Source organism: Elgaria multicarinata, chromosome 5, assembly GCF_023053635.1.
Source record: "Elgaria multicarinata webbii isolate HBS135686 ecotype San Diego chromosome 5, rElgMul1.1.pri, whole genome shotgun sequence".
Taxonomy (NCBI): Eukaryota; Metazoa; Chordata; class Lepidosauria; order Squamata; family Anguidae; genus Elgaria; species Elgaria multicarinata.
In genome coordinates, this window is record NC_086175.1 from 138,023,777 (window position 1) to 138,051,052 (window position 27,276).

Sequence of the window (27,276 nt, forward strand, 5' to 3'; positions counted from 1 at the left end):
AGGCCTCCAGATGTTTCGGACTATCCTTGCTAACCATTGGCCAGGTTGGCTGGGGTTAACGGCAGCCCAAAACATCTGTAGGATACCAGGCTGGAGAAGGCTTTCTACATGGGGGGGGATGTCCATGTGCAGACGCAGAGAGTGGAAAATGCCGGGGATGTGCAGCAATGACGTGCAGATACTGCATGCTGGGGGTGGGGGTCAGAGCCAAGAACCGGGCCAGGCGCTTCTTCGGCTGCCAGGCAGATCCGCCAACCCAGGCAGGCGGTTTTCAGCCGTCTCCAGGCGAGGGCCACCCCAGGAGAGTCAGCGGTGGGCACAGTTCATCAGTACATATTCCCAGCCTTTCAAGCGCCTGCTCACTCTAGCTGCCCTACACAAGTTTATCCCATATTGGCCCCTTCGGCGCTCCCACTGCTGCGCCTTCTCTGCCGCCAATACCGACGTCTGGCTCCACTTTGCCGACAGTCCGGCTGTGGAGGGACAGGCAAAGTCCTTTTGGAGCCAATGCCTTAGCGGCTAAGGTCAGCCCAGCAGTAAACAGCCAGATGTTTCAAACTACAACCCCCACAACCTCTGGCCATTGGCCATGCTGGCTGGGGCTGATGGGAGTTGCAACCCAAAACATCTGGAGGACACTGGGTTGGCTACCCCTAGGCACATCTGGCAATTTGGGACACTGTCCTGAGCACCACCACAAAATGGCTGCCATGGGGGCCATGGTTTAGCCACCAAGGACAAGTAACGTGTCCAAAAGACTGGCTACAAGGCAGAGGCAGGACCTGAGAACTAAACACACCAAAGAACTCCTTTGAACCCACTTTTCAGCACCAGTGGAAAATAATTTTAGAGAATGCAAACTCTTTCGTCATTCGCTGCCAGCCAACTCATTCTGCCCCCCTCACTCTGAATCACCCCCATACACCTTCCCTCACCCCAAATCATCACTCATAGTTGTGTGCTCTCTCTCTCTCTCTCTCACACACACACACACAGCCAACAATCCACCACATACATATATGCATACACACATCCCTTCCTTCTCCTCCTCCTCCTTCTCGCAGTCAGTGAAAAAACCATGCTCCTTCGTCTTCAGGATCTCTTCAAAACTCACCCCCACACACACCCCATCCATCCGAGCACATGGCCCTGCCTGCCCCCCCGCCCAATGCCCGAACCCTTGCTGCTCTCCCTTCCTCCGGCTTCCTGCTGGCTTCCCTGACCACCACCCTCCTCAAGCTGCCTTATGGCTGCTCTTCCTAGCCCCCCCCCCACTGCTCCCCCAAGCCTCCCAACGCTCTCTTTAGTTGCCCACCCCACACCTCACCCCAGTTTACCAGGTAAAAGTGACAGGAGCCCTTTTTTACTCTACTCTTTCTGGGCAGCTGGCCATGCAGGAAAAACTGGGTTTAAATAAATATCGCTTTAGCAGATGCCAAAAGCAAAGCAACGGTGCTGGTCGGACATCAACTGGCAAGGAATTTCACTGAGAGGGAGCCAGCATGCTAAAAACTCTACTTTGAGGGGGACCCTAAATGGACCTCATGTCTGTTCAGAACCACCATCAGCCCCATCATCAATGCCCTCAGTGACTGGGCAGGCCGTCTGGCACCCTCTCCGACAGTCACAGGAAGACAGCAGCAGCTGGAGGTCTTCACTTTCATAGAATAGCAGAGTTGAAAGGGGCCTACAAGGCCATCGAGTCCAACCCCCTGCTCAATGCAGGAATCCACCCTAAAGCATCCCTGACAGAGGGTTGTCCAGCTGCCTCTTGAAGGCCTCTAGTGTGGCAGAGGCCACAACCTCACCAGGCAACTGATTCCATTGTCATACTGCTCTAACAGTCAGGAAGTTTTTCCTGATGTTCAGCTGGAATCTGGCTTCATTTAACTTGAGCCCGTTATTCTGTGTCCTGCACTCTGGGAGGATCGAGAAGAGATCCTGGCCCTCCTCTGTGTGACAACCTTTCAAGTATTTGAAGAGTGCTGTCATGTCTCCCCTCTATCTTCTCTTCTCCAGGCTAAACATGCCCAGTTCTTTCACTCTCTCTTCATAGGGCTTTGTTTCCAGAGCCCTGATCATCCTGGTTGCCCTCCTCTGAACACACTCCAGCTTGTCTGCGTCCTTCTTGAATTGTGGAGCCCAGAACTGGACGCAATACTCTAGATGAGGCCTAACCAGGGCCGAATAGAGAGGAACCAGCACCTCATGCGATTTGGAAGCTATACTTCTAAATTGGAAGTGACCCCAGCTGCCCGTAACGAAATGTGACATTCTTCCCCCCCCCCGCATCTAAAAGTGATGGGGGGCAGGTGGGCTTGGGTCACACTGGATCCCGTAGTCCCAATGCTGCCTAGCCTCTGCCTGCAAGACACATCGCTCATGGGTGAGCCAAGAAACCTGCAGCGAGGCAGCAGCAAGAGCCAACCTAAGAGCCAGGGCCGCCGCAGTGGGCTCGGCAGCGTCCCCTGCGTGTCACTCAGGCGTGCTCACCCAGCACTTACTTTTCTTTTGAAGGAAGATCTCCAGGTTCTCACCAAGGCAATCTTCATTGTACAGCATGAAGTTCAGGAACTTGGCCATCTCCGCCTGGTGGGGGGAGAAAAAGAGAAGCAGGGCAGCGTGAGCCACTGGGTTCCTGAGCAGCCGTTAAAAGCCAGGGAGAGGTTGCAAAGGGAAAGCAAGCCCAGCCTCACAGGCCCTGTGGCCGGGCCTTCCCGTTCAACTTTTGATTGCACTGCCATCCGCGGGAGGTTTCTTCCCCCCACCAGGAATAATCGCTCAGCTGCTAGTGGACTTCAGATGAGGACTCCAATAAATAAATATATTTATTCCTCTTCTGTGAAGAGAAACTGAACAAACCGCCTATCAGAGAGGAAACGGTAGCCAGAAGCCCGAGGCTAAAATATTACCTGGAGGTCATACTCAACCGCGGTCCATTCCCTCGGAATCTTATCTCCCATGGAAGCATAGTAAAGCAGCAAGGTGACCACCTGCAGAGAGGCAGAGACAGGGAGCGGTAACAGCACCTGCCACGTACAAAGGCAGAAAAGGCGGACGCCTTTCACGAATAAAGCTGCCTGCACTCTGCAGCTGCCCTAAGAACCGCTTCAAGGCAAGCTGGACGTGGGTTCAGACAGGCCGCTCGCCTTTCATCGTAGCCTGGTAATCGCTCCCCTCACATATCAGGCCATCCTTACAGATGCTCAAGGCAACGACTTGGTCTCATGCCATTGCTAAGCACGTCTCCCTCCAGCCAGTAAAACAGGGGTGGGGAACCTCTGGCCGGTGGAGAATTAGGCACCCTGTGCAGCCTGCCCCCGTCCCTAAGCAACTCCCCTTGGCTTGGAGGCCACCGGAGGATGGGGGAGGAGGTGGGGAGAGAAGTTCCCTTATGACCTGACCTGCAGTCAGAGATAACAAGGGGATCCCCCCCCCACACACACACACACAGGGGAGGTCCTGCAGCCTTGGCTGGTGCCAGCAAGAGCTCCAGCCGAGGGCGCTTCCCCCTCCTGCTTGTCCTTCCCCACCCTGGAAGCGAGAAGCAGGCATGAAGCTGCTGCTCAACTGGGCAGACGCTTGCAGGAGACGGCCCTTCCATGCCGCTGCCGAGTCCCTTCCTTTTGTGCTCCGCTCGTACCCCAGCTGGGATGCTGCCATGCGAAGGACGCACCCGGCTGTCACGGGAGAGGGGGGGAGGGGCCCGCCCCTTGACATCATCTGGCAATCTAGCCCCCGCCCACCCCCCAGCCCCTGCCATGAGACTTTGCATGTCAGGCTGAGCCCCTAAATACAGAGAGCAGCAGGCATAACATTCATGCAGATACCTTGGCCAGTTCCAGCTCCTCAGCAGCTAAAAGCTTCTCCTCGGATACCAGGTTCTGTGTGGTCGATTTGTGCTTGCGAAGTTCTGGAAGGAGAAATGTGGGCAAAACAGAACAGCAGCCCCCCGTTAGCACTAGCGCACTACAGAAAGACGTGGTGGCTGTCCTTGGCTTCCTCTCGATCTTCCACAAGCAGTGGGAAAATGGGAACGTGACAGGGCTGGGTACTACTCTCAACTTAATTTCCCTGCTCCCTCGATATTGGTGGGTGGGGTAGAGGGAGAGTCTTAGGCAGGGATGTGGGTAACAGACCTCTGAGCAATGGATCTCTTCGTGGGAGCCAGCTAAGTCAAAAACTCACAAAGCATTAAGAGGCGTCACATGGCAGGAGCACTTACTCTCAAGGAAGCTGACGACATAGGCCGCCCGATCTTGCATACTCTGCTGCAACATGGACTGCCCATCCTCGGTGCCATGGCTGGAAGAGAACAAAAGTGGTCACTTCAACTGAGAGGGAGAGAGAGAGAGAGAGAGAGACAGACTCATTCCTGATAGTTATTTGACCACAGAGAGACTAAGAATCAGGTGCAAGTGGGGAAGAGGTAGAAACATTAAAAGCGGTTCGCATCAACAGCTCAGCCTGTTTTCTGTGGGGCTTATCACAGATTTGTCTTCAAAACCTGAAGCTATTTACATGACAAAACTACACCTGAGCTATGACGCAACCTCCATGAAACTGGGCAGTCTGGTACAGCCAATTTGTAAGAGGCTGGTCTAAGTTTCATGCATCTGACACATTTCCTTACATTAAGAGGTGGGTGGGAAGAGTTTTGACTCTTTCATTCATTAAATCATTAATGAAGGAGACAGGCAGAAAAAAAAGAATGTGAAGAATTACCTTGCCGGGTAAAAGCAACACCCTCCAGTTCAGTACTCTGGCTCCAACAGTAGCCAGCCAGACTCCTGAGGAAACTTCACAAGAACGGCATCCTCAGCATATGGCAATCAGAGGTATACAACCCCTGAACATGGAGGCTCAATTGAACTATCAATGGCTATTAATTAGAATCATAGAATCATAGAATCATAGAATAGCAGAGTTGGAAGGGGCCTACAAGGCCATCGAGTCCAACCCCCTGCTCAATGCAGGAATCCACCCTAAAGCATCCCTGACAGATGGTTGTCCAGCTGCCTCTTGAATGCCTCTAGTGTGGGAGAGCCCACAACCTCCCTAGGTAGCTGATTCCACTGTCGCACTGCTCTAACAGTCAGGAGGTTTTTCCTGATGTCCAGCCGGAATCTGGCTTCCTTTAACTTGAGCCCGTTATTCCGTGTCCTGCACTCTGGGAGAATCGAGAAGAGATCCTGGCCCTCCTCTGTGTGACAACCTTTTAAGTATTTGAAGAGTGCTATCATGTCTCCCCTCAATCTTCTCTTCTCCAGGCTAAACATGCCCAGTTCTTTCAGTCTCTCTTCATAGGGCTTTGTTTCTAGACCTCTGATCATCCTCGTTGCCCTCTTCTGAACACGCTCCAGCTTGTCTGCGTCCTTCTTGAATTGTGGAGCCCAGAACTGGACGCAATACTCTAGATGAGGCCTAACCAGGGCCGAATAGAGAGGAACCAGTACCTCACGTGATTTGGAAGCTATACTTCTATTAATGCAGCCCAAAATAGCATTTGCCTTTCTTGCAGCCATATCGCACTGTTGGCTCATATTCAGCTTGTGATCTACAACAATTCCAAGATCCTTCTCATTTGTAGTATTGCTGAGCCAAGTGTCCCCCATCTTGTAACTGTGCATTTGGTTTCTATTCCCTAAATGTAGAACTTGGCATTTATCCCTATTAAATTTCATTCTGTTGTTTTCAGCCCAGCACTCCAGCCTATCAAGATCACTTTGAAGTTTGTTTCTGTCTTCCAGGGTATTAGCTATCCCACCCAATTTGGTGTCATCTGCAAATTTGATCAGCGTTCCCTGCACCTCCTCGTCCAAATCATTAATAAAAATGTTGAAGAGCACTGGGCCCAGGACTGAGCCCTGCGGCACCCCACTCGTTGCCTCTCCCCAGTTTGAGAAGGTTCCATTGATAAGTACTCTTTGAGTCCGATTCTGTAGCCAACTGTGGATCCACCTAATAGTTGTTCCATCTAGCCCACTTTTAGCTAGTTTGTTAATCAGAATGTCATGTGGTACTTTGTCAAAAGCTTTGCTGAAGTCAAGATATATGACATCCACAGCATTCCCACAGTCCACAAGGGAGGTTATCCTATCAAAAAATGAGATCAAATTAGTCTGACAGGATTTGTTCCTGACAAATCCATGTTGGCTTCTAGTAATCACTGCATTGATTTCAAGGTGTTTACAGATTGACTTCTTTATAATCTGCTCCAGAATTTTCCCAGGGATGGATGTCAGGCTGACTGGTCTGTAGTTCCCAGGTTCCTCCTTTTTGCCCTTTTTGAAGATAGGGACAACGTTAGCCCTCCTCCAGTCGTCCGGCACCTCACCCGTCTTCCATGATTTTGCAAAGATAATAGACAAAGGTTCTGAGAGTTCTTCCGCTAGCTCCTTCATTACTCTTGGATGCAGTTCATCGGGCCCTGGGGATTTGAACTCATTCAAGGAAATTAGGTGTTCTTTGACCATTTGTTTATCAATCTCAAACTGCAATCCTGCCCCCTCAACTTCTGCTTCACTTTTTCCAGGGGGGTCATAGATCCGCTTTTGGGAGAAGACCGAGGCAAAGTAGGAATTGAGCACTTCAGCCTTTTGTTTGACGTCTGTTATCAATTTGCCATCCTCATTAAGCAGTTGAACCACCATTTCTTTCCTCTGTCTTTTACTACTCACGTATCTGAAGAAAGCCTTTTTATTGCTTTTAGCATCCCTCGCTAATCTCAGCTCATTCACAGCTTTAGCCTTCCTGACGCCATTTCGGCACTTCTGCGCCACTTGTCTGTACTCTTCTTTTGTAGCCTGGCCTTCCTTCCACTTCCTATATGTATCCCTTTTTGTTTTCAGTTCATCAATAAGCTTTTTGTGGAGCCACATTGGTTTCCTCTGTTGTCTTCTATCTTTTCTCCTTGTTGGAATTGTTTGTAACTGTGCCTTTAAAATTTCATTTTTTAGATACTCCCACCCATCCTGCACTCCTTTTCTCATTAGGCTCCCTTGCCACTGGACCTTACTTATTATAGTTCTGAGTTTATTAAAATCAGCTTTCCTAAAATCCAGAGTACGTGTATGGCTACGCTCGACTTTTGTCTCCTTCATAATCAAGAATTCAAGTATGACGTGGTCACTTTCCCCCAGAGTTCCCGTAACTGCCACTTTATCCACTAAGTCATCCCTGTTGGTCAATAACAAGTCAAGGATTGCTGACCCTCTAGTTCCTTCCACCACTTTCTGTAGGAGAAAGTTATCACCCATACATGTCAGGAATTTCTTGGAAGGGCCGCTTTTGGCAGTAATGGTCTCCCAACAGATATCAGGGTAATTGAAGTCCCCCATCACTACTACATCACACTTCCTTGAAACACTGGCAATTTGTTTCTCAAAAGTTTCGTCCTCGTCTTCTCCTTGATTGGGTGGTCGGTAGTAGACTCCGATTATCATATTCTTTTTATTCCTAGCCCCATTTATTTTAATCCAGACGCTCTCGACGGGGCTCCCAATCTCATCCGCCTGTATTTCTGTGCAGGGATAGGTATTTTTAACATATAGTGCAACTCCACCTCCCTTTCTATTTCTTCTGTTCTTTTTGAACAAGTTATATCCTTCAATTGCTATATTCCAGTCATGGGAGTCATCCCACCAAGTTTCAGTTATACCTATCAAGTCGTATTTGCCTTCATGTAATAAGAGTTCAAGTTCATTCTGTTTGTTTCCCATGCTCTGGGCATTAGTATATAGACATCGAAGACCATGTGTTTTATAGTCTGGCTTTGTTCCTACCTTGTTGCAGACACTATTTTGGGACTCTGTTGGAGCTGTTCTCTGTACTGTGGTGCATTGGCCTTCATCCATTGTTGCCTCAAAATTTACGTCTCCCACCCCCGCAAGATTCAGTTTAAAGCCCTCCTGATGAAGGATTAGTCTAATCCTTCTTGAAAAATCCAGAATTACCTACTGCTATTCATACCATTGGCTTTTCTACATAGGCAGAGACGTCAGAAACATTTACGTGGGCGGTTAGTGCAAGTTACTTCTGGAGATTGGGAGGAGGAAACACAGGTCTTGAAGACTGGAGACGGCCACCAAGTGCAACACAAGCCCTCAGGAGGAGTACTGGCACCTCTGGGGGTCCTCTGCGTCTCCTTTGCTTGCAAACACAGAACTCCCCAGGCTCAATTACCATTGATTGCAGCTCCCTGCTGCTTCCTCGTTTGCATCATCAGCAATGCCAGTCACATTGGTGACGGACAGAGGAAGCATCCAGGGAGCCAGCAGGAGGAGTTGACTGGGCTGCCCCTCAGGTTTGCAATGCTCACTTGTTTTAAATGTCAAGCCAGGTTCAATCCTGGCCCAAAACTACGTCCCCCAGAAGCATCCAGCTGAGAACCACTTTTAACAGTTTCAGAAAGTGATCTGGCTTAGACAGTGGGTCCTTTTTGCTGCCTAAGGGGGCGGGGCCAGCACTCAGCGTCATCAACCTTGGCTCAACAGGACCCAAATGACTCTGGAGGTTCAACACAGCATGCCCCCAAGGGTTAAAATGTTAAGTTCTCAAAGTTCTGGGATGGATTTGCTTTACAGCAAACTGTCTGGACCGGGAAGATACCTTGGGGCCTGCCTTCTCTCAGATGAACCTGCCCAACCTCCGAGACCTTCAGGGGGCTCAGGTTTTCATTTGGTTTTTATATCAGTGCACACTAGGGCATTTGCGTATGTTAGGTTATTTTACATCTCCTTTTTATTTTTATTTTGGTTTTTAAATACACTGAACTCAAAAAATAATAAAATAAAACTATTTTATTATAGTTTATTATAGTTTCTGCAGCTGAAACTCTCCCCACGGCCTGAGTTTGATCCCAGCGGAAGCTGGCTTCAGGCAGCCAGCTCGGGTCAACTCAGCCTTCCATCCTCCCGAGGTCGGTCAAATGAGTACCCAGCTAGCTGGGGGAAAGGTAATAACGGCTGGGGAAGGCAACGGCAAACCACCCCGCTATAAGGCCTGCCAAGAAAACGTCAGCGAAGGTTTTCCCTCCAAGAGTCAGTAATGACTCAGTGCTTGCACGAGAGGTTCCTTTCCTTTTTTCATACACATCAATGCTTATTCTATATCCCTCCCCACACTTGGTCAATTACAGAGTTTTCCTTCTTATATCTTTCATTTAATTTTCTTATCCAGGGAGGTATTTAAAGTTTCCATTTCATTTATTGATTATCTGGTTTTTATCAGTCCCACAGATTTCTACAGGCTTCTGCCAAAGTTGTTCTGTTTGATTCCTTTTTCATGTAGTTTATATATTTTTGCCATATATTTTAGCCAGCTACTTTTACCAGCCCCTTCCATTGCACACAGCGTCTAGCCTGGCTGCTTGTTTTGCTAATTTGTTAATCTGAGTTCAAAACCAGATGGAAGGGGATTAAGCAGGGTTTGACTAAATATAGCCTCTTCCCCGATGCCTCCGACACAACTGGAGCCCACTTCTAAAAACAGAGGCATCCGAAAGAGGCTCCCAGCTTAAAATACAATGTAATACAACATACATCAAATAAAGGATCTTTATGTCGGAATGTATTCTACATTCAAATTCAGGATTTGGAAAGAAGCTTTTCATTATCCCTCTTGCTGAAAGGGAAAACCTTAAATAATTCTGATTTTTAGCTCAGAAAAGACAACAGAGGAGGGACACAATAATGTATATGATTATGAGCAGCACTGGGAGAATGAATAGGCAAGATACATTTTTTTCAACAATGCCAGAACTCCGCATCAATGAATGAAACCAACTGTAAGTCACTTAGGATGAATGAAAAGGAATATTTCTATGCAAGGCACTTTTAAAACCCAGTGCCACAAGAAGGGTGGGGGGAACCCTCTGGAGCAGAGTTGGGGGGCGGAGGGGGGGCTGCAACGGGGAGGAGGAGCTGGAGCAGTCCCACTGGGTCCAACCCCTTGTAAACCATGAGTTCTACCAAGATAGTTCTCAAGACTTTGACAGACTCAGTCCACACACGTGGATCCTGTGGGAAGGGCAACACCCCACTGTTAGCGTTGCGGGGAAATGACAACCCACACAAGTGCATAATCCGCGTGGGGTGCCGCAGGGCTCAGTCCTGGGCCCAGTGCTCTTCAACATGTTTATTAATGATTTGGACGAGGAGGTGCAGGGAACGCTGATCAAATTTGCAGGTGACACAAAATTGGGTGGGATAGCTAATACCCTGGAAGACAGAAACAAACTTCAAAGTGATCTTGATAGGCTGGAGTGCTGGGCTGAAAACAACAGGATGAAATTTAATAGGGATAAATGCCAGGTTCTACATTTAGGAAATAGAAACCAAATGCACAGTTATAAGATGGGGGATACTTGGCTCAGCAATACTACAAACGAGAAGGATCTTGGAATTGTTGTAGATCACAAGTTGAATAGGAGCCAACAGTGCGATATGGCTGCAAGAAAGGCAAATGCTATTTTGGGCTGCATTAATAGAAGTATAGCTTCCAAATCGCACGAGGTACTGGTTCCTCTCTATTCGGCCCTGGTTAGGCCTCTTCTAGAGTATTGCATCCAGTTCTGGGCTCCACAATTCAAGAAGGACGCAGACAAGCTGGAGCGTGTTCAGAGGAGGGCAACCAGGATGATCAGGGGTCTGGAAACAAAGCCCTATGAAGAGAGACTGAAAGAACTGGGCATGTTTAGCCTGGAGAAGAGAAGATGGAGGGGAGACATGAGAGCACTCTTCAAATACTTGAAAGGTTGTCACACAGAGGAGGGCCGGGATCTCTTCTTGATCCTCCCAGAGTGCAGGACACGGAATAACGGGCTCAAGTTAAAGGAAGCCAGATTCCAGCTGGACATCAGGAAAAACTTCCTGACTGTTAGAGCAGGACGACAATGGAGCCAGTTACCTAGGGAGGTGGTGGGCTCTCCCACACTAGAGGCCTTCAAGAGGCAGCTAGACAAGCATCTGTCAGGGATGCTTTAGGGTGGATTCCTGCATTGAACAAGGGGTTGGACTCGATGGCCTTGTAGGCCCCTTCCAACTCTGCTATTCTATGATTCTATGAATCCAGTATTGGGTGAACTGTCCAGTATCCCGAGAATTGCAGTTTTGGTATATGTGTGTGTTTTTAAGGAGATGATTCCTACATTCTTCTTACTGCAGACGGGCTGGTGTGGGTGTAATTGCTGGTTTTCTACAGAAGGAGCTAATTGGTGGATTTTCCAGTGACCAGGAAATGGGTTTTCGGTGTCCTCCACAATTACTAGAATTATGCTGACCAAATTTGTATATATTAATTGATTTTTTTTTTTACTCTCTTGTCACTTCAACACAAAAACCCCTCTAGATTAGTGCGCACATTGGCAACATGTTGTGGGTGGGGGGATGTGGGGAGGGAAGGAAGGAAGGAAGGAAGGAAGGAAGGAAGGGAGGAAGGAGAAGTATCATTGGCGCCTCTTACATTTTGTTGATGATTTTGATGAAGATGCTGCAGTCTTGGAGCTGAGACAATGAATTCAAAGTATCACCCAACTTCAGACTGTTCACCTGCAGAAGAGAAGAACCAAGTTACAGGCTAGCAATCCCCTTAACTTCCATTATGAAGCAACAGAATCAACAGCTTACAGCTCTGCTGATGTGTCATTCTTAAATTTGTGGAGAGACATCAACTCCGTGAACTGCAGTTTGCCCATATGTATGCCTGGTGGTAACTCCCATTAGGAAAGCGTGTGGAAAGCTAACAGTATATAATTTATTTATTTATATTTATTTACTACATTTATAAACCGCCCCATAGCCGAAGCTCTCTGGGAGGTTTACAAAACACACGGGGCATGATTAAATGCAGGGTCTTGAGTCTCGAAAAGTGCTGTGCTTGGAGGTGGGGTTCAAAGCCCAGGTCAACTACAAATGGCCTTGTGCAAGTTGCCTGCTCTCACCTGAACACGCCCTACAGAGCGGTTGTGCAGGTAAAATTAAGCCGGGACGTGCTGCAACCAATCCTGAAGCTTTGAGGTAAGGTGCAAAAGAAGATTAAATGATTTAATTTCCGTGCCTCCTGTTTGATACAACTCTGCCTGAGTATCTTTATCACAACAGCTGTATACTACCTTCAGAATCAGAGATATTACACCTCTCAGTATCAGTAGCTGAGGGGAAAACAACAAGAGAGGAGCTATCACCTTCCTGGCCTGGTTGTGGGCTTCTCAGAGGTATCTTGATGGCCACTGGACTGGACAGGCCTTTGGTCTGTATTCCTGCAGGGCTCTTCTTATACCTCTGCCTTGGTAATCTTGAACTAAAACCGTCCCCCCCTATCTATGCGACAAGTTGGAAGGTACTTTGACCTCATATTTCAGAACACTTCAGCTATTGGGCGGTATAAAAATGTAATAAATAAATAAATACATACATAAATAAATCACAGCCCAGTAGAACATTGCTCAAACGAACCCTCAACTCTCAGTCCCCATGACTGCACAGCGGCTCTTGAAATTTCTTGTCCGTTGCAGCCAACTTAATTTAAGCAGCTCCCATATTTATCATGTCCTAGAAGTCTTTCTAAACATACATAAGTGAATCGATATCTTTCCTGAAGTCTCAGGTAGAAGATGCACAGAAGAAAGAATGAAATGTCAAGCAAGCAACAGAAATGTCTAGCTATTCAAAAAAGAGATGCACTCCTTTTCTTTGACCCACCCTGATTTAAGAGCCAAGCAATAATTTCCAGATGTCAGTTAAGGTAATTGGTTACTCTCGGGCTCTGCTCAGGGCCTTTTCCACAGGTACATCCTAAGCCACTTCCTTTGCCTCTTTCTAAGGATGTGGCTTAGGCTGTACCTGAGGAAAAGGCCATGAACAGAGCTTCTTGCCGCGCTCTTTGTTATGCCAAAACATCTATGATCGGTACAGCAGCACTCAGCGCCCTAGCTAGGAAGCAGTGGCAAAACCTCTCAGAGAATTTCGGCTATTGGGCGGTATAGAAATGCAATACATACTCCCTCCTATGCTCTGGACACCGTGGCTGAAGTCAATCATCTGAGGTTTGCTCTCACAAGGGAGCTTATTACTCTGCAGAAGAAGAGCCAGCCACTTCCGGTCCCATTATGCACAGCCATTACTGATGGATTGACACAGATTAATCTATACTATATTAGTCAGGGAACAATCTGTCTTTATGGTTTTCAATTTATGGCTTCTGGTTTTATTGTATAATTGTTTTACTTACAATTTATATTGGAATTGTATTTTTATCATATCATATGCAATCTAGAAATGTCACATATCTCTAGCTGTATAATTTCTTAAAAGGGGTTTCATTGGCATAAGGCATATTCAAATTTATGAAAGTTATCGCCACGCTATTCAAATATATTCCTCCCCGATGAAAGGAGGGTGGAGAAAGATGAGGTCCTTTGAGCTGGGCTCGTGACAGGTAGGCCCAGACCATCCCCATCCCAAAAACCAGAAGGTCTGCCTCAAGAGCAAATGCCAGTGGCCGTGATACCAGAAGGGGTGGATACCGTAAGGCCCAATGGGAAGACAAAATCACAGTGACTCGTTACAGATCAAGTAGGACTTTATAGACCCTCAACTACTGGCCCCTCCAAAAGACAGAGGACAACAAATGTTGCTAGGAAATCTCTCGGACAGCTGCGGGAAGGAACAACACACACACACGCTTGTTACACATTAAAGACATACAATTCAGCAGAAGAACAGACCTTTCTAGATCAAGTCAAGACTACCTGTCTGTCCAAATATGCTCACAGGGCATTTACGTAAACCTTTGTTAACTGCCCAGAGAGCTTCAACTATGGCGATATAGAAATGTAATAAATATATAAATATCATGATGATGATGATGATGATGATGATGATGATGATGATGATGATGATGCAGTGGTCTAGTGAGCTATTCACCCAAAGGGAATTATCTTACACACCACAGACAAACTGCTGATTGCAAATCTGCTTACAACCATATTAGATTGCTAACCTTTTAAATCTAGAATGTTTGGGACTGTAAGAAAAATCCTATTATCCCCCACTGCCAACTTCAAAAAACAATACCAGCCACTCGTCTGTACCCTCTGGTGCGCCTCATACCATCCAACAATCAAAACAATGAAAAAGTCCTAAAATCATAGAACTGCAAACAAAAGCCAGACTGGGATACTAGCCAATTAGCTACCTATTCAACGATGCTGAATTATTGCCAGATATTTCATGAAGTCAAGTACCCTCATCTAAATGGCAACCTACCTTTTTATTGCAGCATGGGTGTTATGTCGTAGTTATGTCGTAACCATGGTAAGAGCAGGACCCACTTGCTTTACAGCCCAAAGGAGTCAGGGTCACACGTGCCCCGTTCAGGAGCAGGCACTCCTTACCTTACAATGCCCTAGACATTTTCTGCTCTCTCCCCTCCCAGTTAAACCACACAGCCAAGCTTCTCCTACTGGCATTTCCAAACAATATTCACAGGGCCATTCTTCCAAGCGGAAGGGGTCACAAAGGCCAAGGAGCCCGGAAAGCCACAGGCTTGGATCCTACGTTGCTTCTCCGTTCACCTAAGGACGTTCACCTAAGGACGGAAGTGGGCTAGGTGTACTGGGAAAGGGGGCGGCAGGAAAGACCCATTCCATGAATTGGAATGGTCCATGCATGGAAGAAAGAAGTTACCCTATTTCTTCGATTCTAAGACGCACTTTTCCCCCCATATAAACATCTCTAAAAATGGGGTGCGTCTTAGAATCACGGGTGTGTCTTAGATTTTTTTTTTACCTGTTGGTGGTACTGAAATTAGTGTGCGTCTTACACAATCGATGGCGTCTTACAATCGAAGAAATACGGGTAGTATCCAAGACAATCTGTTTGCTGCAGGGCCATTTGTTAAAAGATTTGGTGAATCATTTATTTATTGCATTTTTATACCGCCCAATAGCTGAAGCTCTCTGGGCGGTTCACAAAACAGTTTTGGAACTAGCATAATACAGTCCTTATAAATTAATACTTTTAAGTCACTTTCAGTGACATCTGACTAGTCAATTGCTCTGACATACACCCTCTCAAAAGTGCCCACTCTTTTCCCCCCCTTTAGACGAAGATTCCATCTGTGTCCCTATTTTAAGAAAAACATGCAGTATCTACTATTTATTTATTTATTTTATTACATTTATATACCGCCCCCCAGCCGAAGCTCTCTGGGCGGTTTACAACAATTAAAAATAGTAGACATTAAAAGTATACAAAAAATTTTAAAAACATAAAAACAGTATAAAAACAACAACAGTATTCATTTAAAAAAGTATTAAACAGTATTCATTTATTTCTTGTATATGGTTCTTCTGCTGGCTGCCAAGACCTTTAAGTCCACCTTCCTTTGTTCAATGGCTGTTGGTGCACTCCCATATTTCCAACACTGCCATGCTGTTTGTTTAAGTTACCAGAGACGCTCTTAACATCAACACGTCAGCAAAGTCCAAGTCACAGGGTCGCAGTCCAGTACCGCCTTCACAGCAAGGAACTAAAGGCCAGGCCTGTTTTAAGAACAATGACTTGGAAATAAAGATTCATAGAATCATATCATAGAATCATAGAATAGCAGAGTTGGAAGGGGCCTACAAGGCCATTGAGTCCAACCCCCTGCTCAATGCAGGAATCCACCCTAAAGCATCCCTGACAGGTGGTTGTCCAGCTGCCTCTTGAAGGCCTCTAGTGTAGGAGAGCCCACAACCTCCCTAGGTAGCTGATTCCATTGTCGCACTGCTCTAACAGTCAGGAAGTTTTTCCTGATGTCCAGCCGGAATCTGGCTTCCTTTAACTTGAGCCCGTTATTCCTTGTCCTGCACTCTGGGAGGATCAAGAAGAGATCCTGGCCCTCCTCTGTGTGACAACCTTTTAAGTATTTGAAGAGTGCTATCATGTCTCCCCTCAATCTTCTCTTCTCCAGGCTAAACATGCCCAGTTCTTTCAGTCTCTCTTCATAGGGCTTTGTGATTCCATTTGTGATCTATGCTGGTTATCGATGCTTCTTTGAGACACCAATACCAAAAGGCTTAATCTGTGCTCTTTCCTTTAAGCTACAGCTTTCCAACCCAACTGGCATGAAAAAGAGCTGGAACTGCTACTTTGCCCCCTTGCTCCCAATCCATGCAAATGCTCCCCTTCCTGTATCCAATCATGTGCTTAAATTTTCAAGCCAGCCCAGAACAAAAAACTGCTTTTAATCAGAAGGGCAGAAATCCAAGCCCCAGCTCCATGGCACAGCCCAAAAGACAGACACACCCACGCACACAACCAAGACAGATCTATTTACTGAAGGATATGGCAGAATGAGATGCTTTTCTTTTTCCCTAATGCCCCAATTTTAAAAGCGGTTCAGAAATGGAACCAGCCATCTGGGATGATAGAATGCTACAGAATAAACCAGAAAAGCCCAGGAGCACAGAACTCTGCAGAACAAAACCCCAGCTGTCAATATTGCACATGTTTTTCCATAGGTTACAGTCGTTCCTAAGGTCATGTCACCTCCAAATTGCCTCATGAGGCAGATCAAGCTGAGAGACAGACAGTGGGCACCGTCAAGCCATTCAATGAGCTTCACCTGAGGAACAGAATTTGAACCCAATGTCCAATATCACTACCTATGTACAGAAAGTGGTTCTGTTTTCCAAACGCAAGTAGTACAATGGCCAGGATCCAAAGACCTGGAAATGAAAATGGGAATTTCTCACTCTTTTCCTTAGAACAGCAAACCCCCTTCTCAATATGTTAGATCACACTGTTCATGAAACTCCCTTCAGCGGTTGTTGGCTTTTTTAAAAAGGAGATTTGGCAAGTAGCAAACGGAGTGGGTTGAGGGACTCCTGCTCTGGAAACACAAGCCCAAACCTCCCGTGGGGACATTGAGTTATTTGCACAGTTCTATGCATCCAGCCTGGTTTATTTTAAAGAAGTCTTGACTTGGTAATTACGATACTTTCAAAAACACCATGTTCAGGGGATGCTTCCAGATTTCTGACTCTTTTGCCATTGCATTATGAATATTTCAACAACTTCTTTTTAAAGCTTTGCAACTTCAGTAGAAACTGTATGCTTCTGTTTATTATTGCCACTTCGTTCTAGGATGAGGCGTGATGACACCGGTGAATCACCCATTACATTGGCTCCCAGTGTGTTTTCTGGCTCCATACAAAGGGCTGTTTTTGACCTTCAAAACCCTTCTTGGCATGAGACGAGCGTACCGGAAGGGCTGCCCTTCTCTACAACTGCCTGTCACTACACAGAGATCCCCAGTGGAGCATTCCCCAAGTTCCCATGCCACCTGAGGTATGGCAAGTGACTATGAGGAAAAGGTGGCCCAGCTAAGGAATGCTCTTGCCAGGGAAGGGGAGAGCATTCCCACGTACTTCCCTCTGTCAATTTTTCGGATGTCATTTCAGTACAAGACGAAGGACCCTTTCAATTATCTCAGGCCTTTTAATACATTTGATCTGTCTTAATTTGACCCGCTTTATCTTGTTGGTTTTATTGTTTTTATATTGCTCATATTGAGTTTGTGTTTTTAATATATTTTGTTAGGTTTTTAATCTGTATGGTGCAGGACATGGAATAACGGGCTCAAGTTACAGGAAGCCAGATTCCAGCTGGACCTCAGGAAAAACTGCCTGACTGTTAGAGCAGGCCGACAATGGAACCAGTGACCTAGGGAGGTGGTGGGCTCTCCCACGCTAGAGGCCTTCAAGAGGCAGCTGGACAGCCATCTGTCAGAGATGCTTTGAGGTGGATTCCTGCGTTGTGCAGGGGGTTGGACTCAATGGCCTTAATAGGACCCTTCCAACTCTACTATTCTATGAAATTGTTTTATTGTGTTTTGAAATTGTGTAAGCCACTCTGGGTGTTTATTGAAGAGCAAGGTACAAATCCCTACAGTAAAAAAAAAAAAACTTTAGAGAGAGACTGAGCAACCCCCACGCCATGCCACTTCATCCCTTTTCAAGCCAGCCACTCCTGTTCTCAGGGTCAAGGCAATCCTCCGCAGCCGAGACAAACAACACCCTAAACCCCTCCACCGTGCCTGGGTCCAGCTCCAGCTGAGAGCCCCCTCCCTCCTGCTGTCAACTGTAACTGCTGAACTTTACAACTAAGATTATAGTGCCTGAATTTGCTTTCCTTTCCCACCTCCTCCTCCTCCCTCCCAATCCCCTTTCCTTTTGTGTCATGTCTTTTAGATTGTAAGCCTGTGGGCAGGGACTGTCAAGAAATACTTTTCTAAGCCGCCGTGAGGGCCTTTTTTGGCTGAATGGCGGCATAAAAAATCCTTAAATAAATAAAAAATAAAATACAGGTGCATACAGGATAACCAGCCCCAAGCTGCTTTCCCACAAGGCAGGGGTGGAAGGAGAGAAGGCCTTTCTGATTTTTGCAGCACATCATTGCCCCCTTTCCCCCAAATCACCAAAACGCCACAAGACAGACCAGACTTTGCACCCCTAATTACACGAAATAAACTTGCACAACTTCCTTAGTTTCCCATCCACGTAAGTGTGATTGTTTTCAGTGCATAAAAGTCGTAAGCTGTATAGCTTACTGCCCTTGTTCTCCATCCTTCACTTCCCCTTAGGTCTTCCCCATAATGATCCATCTTGTCACTGAAAAACAACTGGTTGTATTACAACTGTCCTCCCCCCACTGCACCACCAGAGAATATTAGCCGGTTTGGCAGGACAGCAGTGCATGGGGGACTATCAGCTACACCACCATTTTGGAGAGAGATCACACAGGATGGCTAGAGGTAAACAGGGATGCTACAACTCAAGGAGTAATTATGTCCCAAGCGGCTACCAAAAATAAGGAAGGGATACTTTACCCAGGCAAGGAGAGCAGAGGCTCTCGTGTTGTGGAGAGACATCTTTGTGCTTTGCCAGGATACCTTCCAACCTAGAAAGACCAAAAGAAAGCGAAAACTCAGTTAAAAGTCTTAAAATAAACAGGTTTCCATCCCCATTCAAGAAATTACACTTCAACAGTAAGAGACACAGAAGAGCAGGCAGTTCTGTCTTTCTGGAAGTTACACTTTTCACGAAAGGAAAAAGAGGCTTGAACCTTTACCACCAGCTATCGCTTCTGAAACGTTCTTGATGCTTCTCAGGTTCCTTGAGGTATACAGAGAAAAATACACCAAGGACTTTCACAACCCGTTCTTGCACCTCAAATCTCTTGTCCAAGAGAACATTACAATGCAAAAGGCATGAACTAAGGTTTAGTGTTACATTCCTCGATAGTAAGAAGACTATATTCCATTATTAAAGGAACCTACCATATACAGACAGTGACTACTGGCCCCTCTAGTCCTGGAGAGGCTGGGAATTGAACCTGGGACCTTATGTGCGTACAGCATGTGCTCGTATTAACCAGATTTCACAGCTACACCAACCAATCAGTAAGCATTTTCTCTAGAAAGGGCATGCAAATGGGAAACTTGATGTCCTCTCAGTGATATAAACCCAATCCATCCTCAGTTAGTTTATTTATTTCGGTCATGGACCAGCACAGCAGAAAACATCAGCAGCAATCCATCCTCATTTCTCCAGCTACCAATCTTGCAACAGCGTTCACAATATCTGAGTCAGTCACCTCCTCCCCTGATGAAAAATAATCTGTTTTGTAAAGAATAGTTATCTTATTTGTACAGGATATTTCAGGTATCTACAGAGAGGATCGCATGTTTGAAAGCTCAGTCCCATTAACAATTCCCTGCACAGGTAAAAGTATGCGAGGTTATAAACTCCCCACAAAACAGATATGTAAGGGCGGTACGGTCCTATTTAGGTACTTGAGTGCTTGGATTGGCTCTACGTGGAAATAACTAACATGGCAAACTTTCAGATCCTGGCTTCAAGTTGTTAGGGGAAATCTAAAGACGTTTCTGTGAGAAATAAAGAACTTTCAGTAACTTCAAAGTAGTAGATACTTTTGCCCAGAAACAAAGCCAACGAACTCCAGCCTTCCACTTCAATCAAAACAAAATTAAGTTGCCTCAGGCTAGGACTGCTGTTTGCCTGATGTGGGGGCGAGGGAGAAATGGGATGTTGCTGGGGCCCCTGTTTCAACTTGCCATCTGTTATTAGGGAAATGCAGGGGAGGGGTGTAGTATGAACCAAGATTCCAAGGAAAAAGGATGAACATGAAGTTGGCTTTTGGGATTTGTACCATGCAAGCTTTTCTCAGTTGGATAGAATCTTACACTAGAAGTTGGGACTTATTTTTAATAACGTGAGCTTTGATGTCCACAAAAATCTTTGTGAGAAGGGAAATTAGGGTTCAATTATACAGCACTCCTGTACCCAGAGAAATCACCTTACTGTTCTAATCTCATCCTAATCACAGCAACCCTGAGCAGGGTGAATGTATTTAAATCAAGTTTTAGCTCTCTATGCCATGTGCTTTTGAACAAGCATGATTTGTAATTGATTGCTACACCAGTTAAAAGAGGCTTGCTAACTTTGGAGGGAAGAGCTAACCAAATCTGGCTTTCCAAGGGATTGTTAAAACCTGAAGCATTCGAGACCAAAATGGCATCCTTGCTTGTTTCACAGAGTACAAACCTCCTGTACAATACACTTTTTACTGTCCTATCTAACTGCCATCTCCTTTGATTGCATTTTATCCTTATTGTCTTGAATGATAAACCTTTTCACAAGTGATATACAACCTTATCCAAGAATTATCTTATCTTGTTATGGGGGTGGGTGGGTGTATGATCACACTTTCATTGTTTGTATTAAAATATAAACAAGTTCAACTAATATGCAAACTATTTCAACTGAATAAAGCCTTTGTACTACCTGAGAGCATAATCCAAAACTTCTAACCATGCAGCCTACACGCCTTCTGCACTACAGAATTCATGTTTGTTTGCAGGAACAAAAGTGAAATAAAAGGATTTCTGTTTGACTCTCTATGCACATGTAAGGGCCTTAAGAAAGTTAACTCACTTGAAGACTTTAGTGCCCAGAACTTCGCAGAAGCAAGATCTGGTGGCTACTAGTCAGAATAATGCTGCTCCAAGACATGAAGAGTAAATATCCATGATGTCTGGTTGACAAAGTCAAAACACTAATCAGTCACATAATAATACCTTGCCCCTACAGTCTACTTTTGTTCCTGGTTTATAAAAATCAGACATTGACTAATCGAGGGTTATGTGTTCAATGTTAAAATATTATTTATGACTGTAGTTCCCCCCCCCCCCATACACATTTGCATTACATTCAGGTATCATTTTAAGCCATTTTATTTTCTCACTCATAAATACCACATCACACCAGTCCTTTTCCAGCTTCACTGGCTGCCAGTCCAGGTCCGGCCCGATTCAAAGTGCTGGTATTAACATTTAAAGCCCTAAACGGCTTGGGGCCAGGCTATCTGAAGGAACGTCTCCTCCATATGTACCTGCCCGGACCCTAAGGTCATCCTCAGGGGTCCTTCTCCGTGAGCCCCTGCCAAAGGAAGTGAGGCCGGTGGCTACCAGGAGCAGGGCCTTCTCTGCTGTGGCACCCCGGCTGTGGAATGAGCTCCCTAAGGAGGTTCGCTTGGCACCTACATTATATGCCTTTAGACGCCAGGTGAAGACCTTTTTATTCTCCCAGCATTTTAACAGTCTATAAATACATTTTAACTTGGTGTTTTAAATTTGTAATTTTGCATTGGTGCTGTTTTTATCTGGTTGAGCTTTTATATTGTATTTTATATTATGGTTTTATATACTGTTGTTTTATACTTTGAATGGTTTTAATTTTTGTGAACCGCCCAGAGAGCTCCGGCTATTGGGCGGTATAGAAATGCAATAAATAAATAAATAATTCTAATTTTTAAAAATCATCAAATTTTAATTTGAATCCACCTGACTTTGTGTGAAAGGCGATTATACCTATTTTACAGAAGTGAAAGTGGGGCTGGCAGGTGTGTGCTCATCATTATCCCTGCTTGAGAGAATAAAAGCCAAGGCATGATTAAGCCTTCAGAGTAGAACTCTTGCACCAGATGGAAGACTCCTGGTCCAGTAGAGAGCCACAATTCCAAGCCTCAACTTATACCAAACCTGTTCTATAACACTGCCAATATCTGGCAGGCTCCTGTTTCCTCCAGCAAACCTAAGTCATCCTCCTCATAACCTGTTCCAGGGCTTCAAAGAGACTGCTGCTTTGGAATGCCAAAGCCCTCCTTAGCGAATCTCTACAGTTTCAAGCACAGGGAAATGCAGCACAAATCAAAACAGCAGAATGTTCACTTCAAATCTGTAACAAAAGCCCTGCTTGATGTGTGACACAACTGAGAGAGCCTAGTTTTTACGTGAGTTTTCAACAGCAACATTTCTTCATTCTAAACTCTGAGAGAGGCTTTTTCCACCCCTAGAAAGTGTGCAACATGGAAAGCCGCTAGATGATTGGAAACACGTGTGCAGCCGACTTGGAATTCTGTGCTAATGGGCCCCAAATATGCAGCTGAAATAGAAACATGCGGAACAGACCATTCTGCGTATCAGTCACATTTCACTGGATGCATTTGTAGTATTTTGCATGCATTCAAAACTTGGCTTTAATAACTTGCTCACACGTAGATTAGAGTCATCAAAAGAAAGGGACTGACAGACTGAGGGTCACAGATGTTAGGCTCAGATAGTGTTATTGCCTGTTCCCTCTGGCATTCACACGTGCTGGCAAGCTGACATGAGACACTCACATCAGTAGACAAGGTTAATGGTTACAGTCTCCAAAACACACTTAAAGCTGAACGATGGCTCTTTTTTCTGAAACAATCTTTAAGGCAAACACTCGGAGGGTATGTGTGAATAGGATATGCTAATAACAGCTTTGAGTTTCTCCAGACGCCACATACGCGGGGTCCTCAAAGGGACATGGCCAAGCTCCTAAAACGAAGTCCCAGGAAAGGTTGCTCTGAGCCACCAGAGCCGGGCAGAGAGATCCGTCAGGCACTTGTCAGTCTCAGCCTACCACTACTGAGATGACCCCATTATCATGACTTCAGGAAAGGTTAAGCCTCAGGCCCAGGAGTCCCATCCTTCTGCTAAGGACTGAGAACTCCTCGTCACCTGAGACTGGGCATGAACACAGAATCTACAGCATATGCAAGTCCAAGTCTATGAAAAGCCTCACTACTTTTCATGGCATAGTTCTTAGATATCTAAAGTCCAAATAGCAAAGCGTCCAGGTGCAGAGTGCTTTTGTAACCGCCCAGAGAGCTTCAGCTATGGGGTGGTATATAAATGTAATAAATCAAATCAAATCAAAGCCCCAAGCAGAGATGGAATCCAAAGCAGGAGGGAGGTCAGGCGTTGCGTCGAGAGACGAAACCTAGCAAAGCCTTTTCAGCTTTGCACCAGCCTTTAAGGCCTATTCAAAGACACTTGACAGACAGGTCCTCTGACCTGTAAACCGTGCCCACGTGCCAAGAGGGCAGGATCATAGAATCATAGAATCATAGAATAGCAGAGTTGGAAGGGGCCTACAAGGCCATCGAGTCCAACCCCCTGCTCAGTGCAGGAATCCACCCTAAAGCATCCCTGACAGATGGTTGTCCAGCTGCCTCTTGAATGCCTCTAGTGTGGGAGAGCCCACAACCTCCCTAGGTAGCTGATTCCACTGTCGCACTGCTCTAACAGTCAGGAAGTTTTTCCTGATGTCCAGCCGGAATCTGGCTTCCTTTAACTTGAGCCCGTTATTCCGTGTCCTGCACTCTGGGAGAATCGAGAAGCATAACCTGGAACAGGTTATGAGGATGTTACAACCCACTTCAAAGAGTGTCCCCCACCTTTTCCAAAACACCCTGAAGTTCCCAGAAAACCAGCTACTTCAAGGCCGAAGCAAAGGAGTGAACCAGCTACTCCCATGGGAACTGCTTATACAGATAAGCTTGCAGGGAACATCTGACATTCTCAAAGCATTTCCTAATAAATCTAACCACTAGGTACAAGGCCTATACTTGACACCTGCATGCTCCTGTTCCCAACACCTCAAAATTGTGTGAGCTCACAGGTTCCTGTCTGGCAGTTCAGCATTTGTTTTTTAAAACGTCTTCTTTAAATGCACAAATTCATGTAATTCTGCATACGTAGGGTGTCCTGAGTATGTAGAAGCCACTAACTTATTTGGGGAAGGGGACATTTTGCTCCCAACATGATAGGACAGCTACTCAAGTTCTCTATTAGAAAGAATGAGCAAGTCCCATGAGTAAATGCTGGGAACTTATGTTAAATTAAGTGCTGCCACCATCACACCCTGCCTAGCTATGGTAAACTGGGCTAGAACTCCTCTTTAGTTTTAAAGCTTTCATCAACAATTGTCCATAAATATGCAGGCTGATACAAGCCCTATGAAGAGAGACTGAAAGAACTGGGCACGTTTAGCCTGGAGAAGAGAAGATGGAGGGGAGACATGATAGCACTCTTCAAAGACTTAAAAGGTTGTCACACATAGGAGGGCCAGGATCTCTTCTTGATCCTCCTAGAGTTCAGGACACGGAATAACGGGCTCAAGTTAAAGGAAGCCAGATTCCAGCTGGACATCAGGAAAAACTTCCTGACTGTTAGAGCAGTACGACAATGGAATCAGTTACCTAGGGAGGTTGTGGGCTCTCCCACACTAGAGGCCTTCAAGAGGCAGCTGGACAACTATCTGTCAGGGATGCTTTAGGGTGGATTCCTGCATTGAGCAGGGGGTTGGACTCGATGGCCTTGTAGGCCCCTTCCAACTCTGCTATTCTATGATTCTATGAACCACGAGGGCTCTTTTAAAGAGGAGGAAGAGGAAGATGCAACTCTGAGGGCTCTTCTTTAAAAGAGCCCTCAGAGATTCCAGATTATGTAGAATAGGCCAAATTCTCTTCTTCACAGCAAGATTGCAACCTTACAAGGCAGCAGTGTTGTCTAGGGGAAGACAAAAAGTGGAGGAGGTGTACATAAAGGTCTGCTCCTCAAAACTATCACCTTCTGAAGGATGCAGTCTTCATTATTTGAAAAATAGTCTTCTTTTTCACATGTTCTTTGTTGCTTTTATTTTCAAATAAAGTTAACAAAATAAAAGCAACAAAGAACATACATAATTAATCCGTATTGAAAATTGTTCTAATAACTGCTAAGTCACCATATTTTGTGCTGAATCCATACTAGTGATTTCTCAACATTTTTAAGTAGCCCATAGCTCAGGAGGTTTTATCACTTGCTACTACTCAGATCACCTTTATCTGCGGTGGGGGTGGGGGTACCAAGATCAATGTGCTGAAGTGTGTATTAGGATCCACACAGACAGAAGCAGGAGAGCAATTTGCAGTTTGCATGGAGCCAGGAGACACAAGTCCAATTATAGCAACAAGGAGATGCGTTTATTACTTTGTTAGCTACCTCCAGCATTTAGAGAGGTGACATATAATGTTTAAAATCAAGTAACAACACATCAGGATGGGGAGAACTGTCAACTCCAACGGAACAAGGACCTTCCAGTAAACAGGACCTTGGCCAGTGGGCAGTTAAAGCTATGCCCCTAGGAAGATTCAATCAAAGCCTGCCAGAAACATCTCCCTGCTCCAGGAGGTGTTTAAGAGCACTCTTATCTAAATCATGCACCCTGGGATATCAGACAGACGTAACAGTCTATTGTGGGAGGAGTTCTCATAGGCAAGAGCCTACTTCATCAGGTGCAAAAAGTTGGCAATCACCATCAAGATGCTGAGCACCACTGAGGGTGGGCACTCCTCCCATTTCCATGTCTCCTTTATGGTGACCCACAGGCAATGAGCCCACTTCAGTGTCACGTATAAAGTGTAAAAGAGAGCAAGTTCACACTAGTAATTTCACTGCTGGATGTGTCACTACTGCTGCATGGTTCTTTCGAAAGAAGCAGCAGGGAGTTTGGAATCAGAAATATTGCCGCCAAATCCTTGCTACCTCCCACTGGGATGTTTTACATAGAATTATAGAGTTATACAGCGCCAGTGTAGGAATGCAGTTTAGAGCATCACTGCTAGAATACCTCTGGTGACGGAGAGCCCGCTCACCTCCCTTGGCAGCTGGTTCCACTGTCCGGGTGCTTTGACCATTAGGCATTTCCTGATGTTCAGCTGAAATCTGCCTTCCTGTAGCTTATTTCGCGTCCTATAGTCTCAGATGACAGAGAACAGATTGCAACCCCCGTTTGAGTGGCAACCCTTTAGGCAGTTGAAAAGGCTCGTCATATCCTCTCCCCATTCTTTCAATCTTTTGTTGTAGGTAAGTCCTACACGGAAAGAAGTTTCTCATTCCAATTTATCTAAAGCCTTCTTAAAGTGTAGTGTCCACATCTGGACACAGTTACAAGAGACAGAATGGGGCAGTTTTGAGGTAGAAAAGAACCACAGCTAGGTGGAATTCCCTTTTCAGAATCTTCTCTCTTGCTCAATGGAAGCAAACACAAAAATGTCTCTTCCCTGCCTCCATTATCTTCCCATCTCTCTCTCTCTCTCTCACACACACACACAAACACACACTTTTCTCCTTAGCATGGAGAGCAGTGGAGCCAAGCAATCCCTTTAAATGGCAGTGTAAGCCACAAACACTTTGCTCTTTGAATCAACCTGGCATTTAGGTTGATGTTTCCAGGATTCTTGGACTACTTTTTATTGTAGACTGGTTTGAGCATCGCTTTGGCTGCGACTGCAATTTATAAATGTTCAAAATAACAGAATTTACCTCCACATTAAATCAGCATTTGGAAAGGTAAGCATACAAGCGCACACACACACATGGAATGTCCGTGGAGGTCAGGCAATGCTGGTTCCACCCCTTAACGCAGGGCTCTTTTAATCCCTCCCCATAAGCATCAGAGGCCTTAGCAGAGTTTACCCATGAGCCTCAGCTGCTAATCCGACAGCATATATTGCCGTTTAACTGGAAAGGAGGCTGAAGAGCCCTTTATGTGCTTGTGCACAGGAAAGCAGAAGAGGAACATAAATGGGGGAGCACTTTGGATCAAGAGGAACAGATACAGCCCCTGGGCTACTACTACCTGCTTATCACTCACCAGCACACTTTTCCAAACCAACAGGTATCACACCTGAGTACAAAATTAGTAGAACCCTGACCCAATGTGGAAGGGGGGGAGGACAGCAAACAATCGGAACTGGATAATAACAGTTGTGTTCCAACAAGCATTTGATCAGCTGACCTACTAAATATTTAATCTGCTAAATTTTAATCTTCATGCATTTTATCTGA

General features: G+C 45.7%; 1 protein-coding gene across 5 annotated transcripts in view; it reads right to left on the reverse strand.

Moving 5' to 3' along the window:
- The window catches only part of NUMA1 (nuclear mitotic apparatus protein 1), a 75,165-nt gene that overhangs the window by 35,432 nt on the left and 12,457 nt on the right, over positions 1-27,276 (reverse strand). For all 5 annotated transcript variants that reach the window (XM_063127349.1, XM_063127348.1, XM_063127350.1 and 2 more), the window contains exons 2-7: positions 18,877-18,947; positions 11,464-11,549; positions 4,226-4,305; positions 3,831-3,913; positions 2,913-2,993; positions 2,505-2,589 (exon numbers count right to left, since the gene is read on the reverse strand). In XM_063127349.1, the coding sequence (XP_062983419.1) occupies positions 2,505-2,589; positions 2,913-2,993; positions 3,831-3,913; positions 4,226-4,305; positions 11,464-11,549; positions 18,877-18,918 (457 nt within the window). In that variant the 5' untranslated portion in view covers positions 18,919-18,947. The remainder of the gene's footprint in view (positions 1-2,504; positions 2,590-2,912; positions 2,994-3,830; positions 3,914-4,225; positions 4,306-11,463; positions 11,550-18,876; positions 18,948-27,276) is intronic.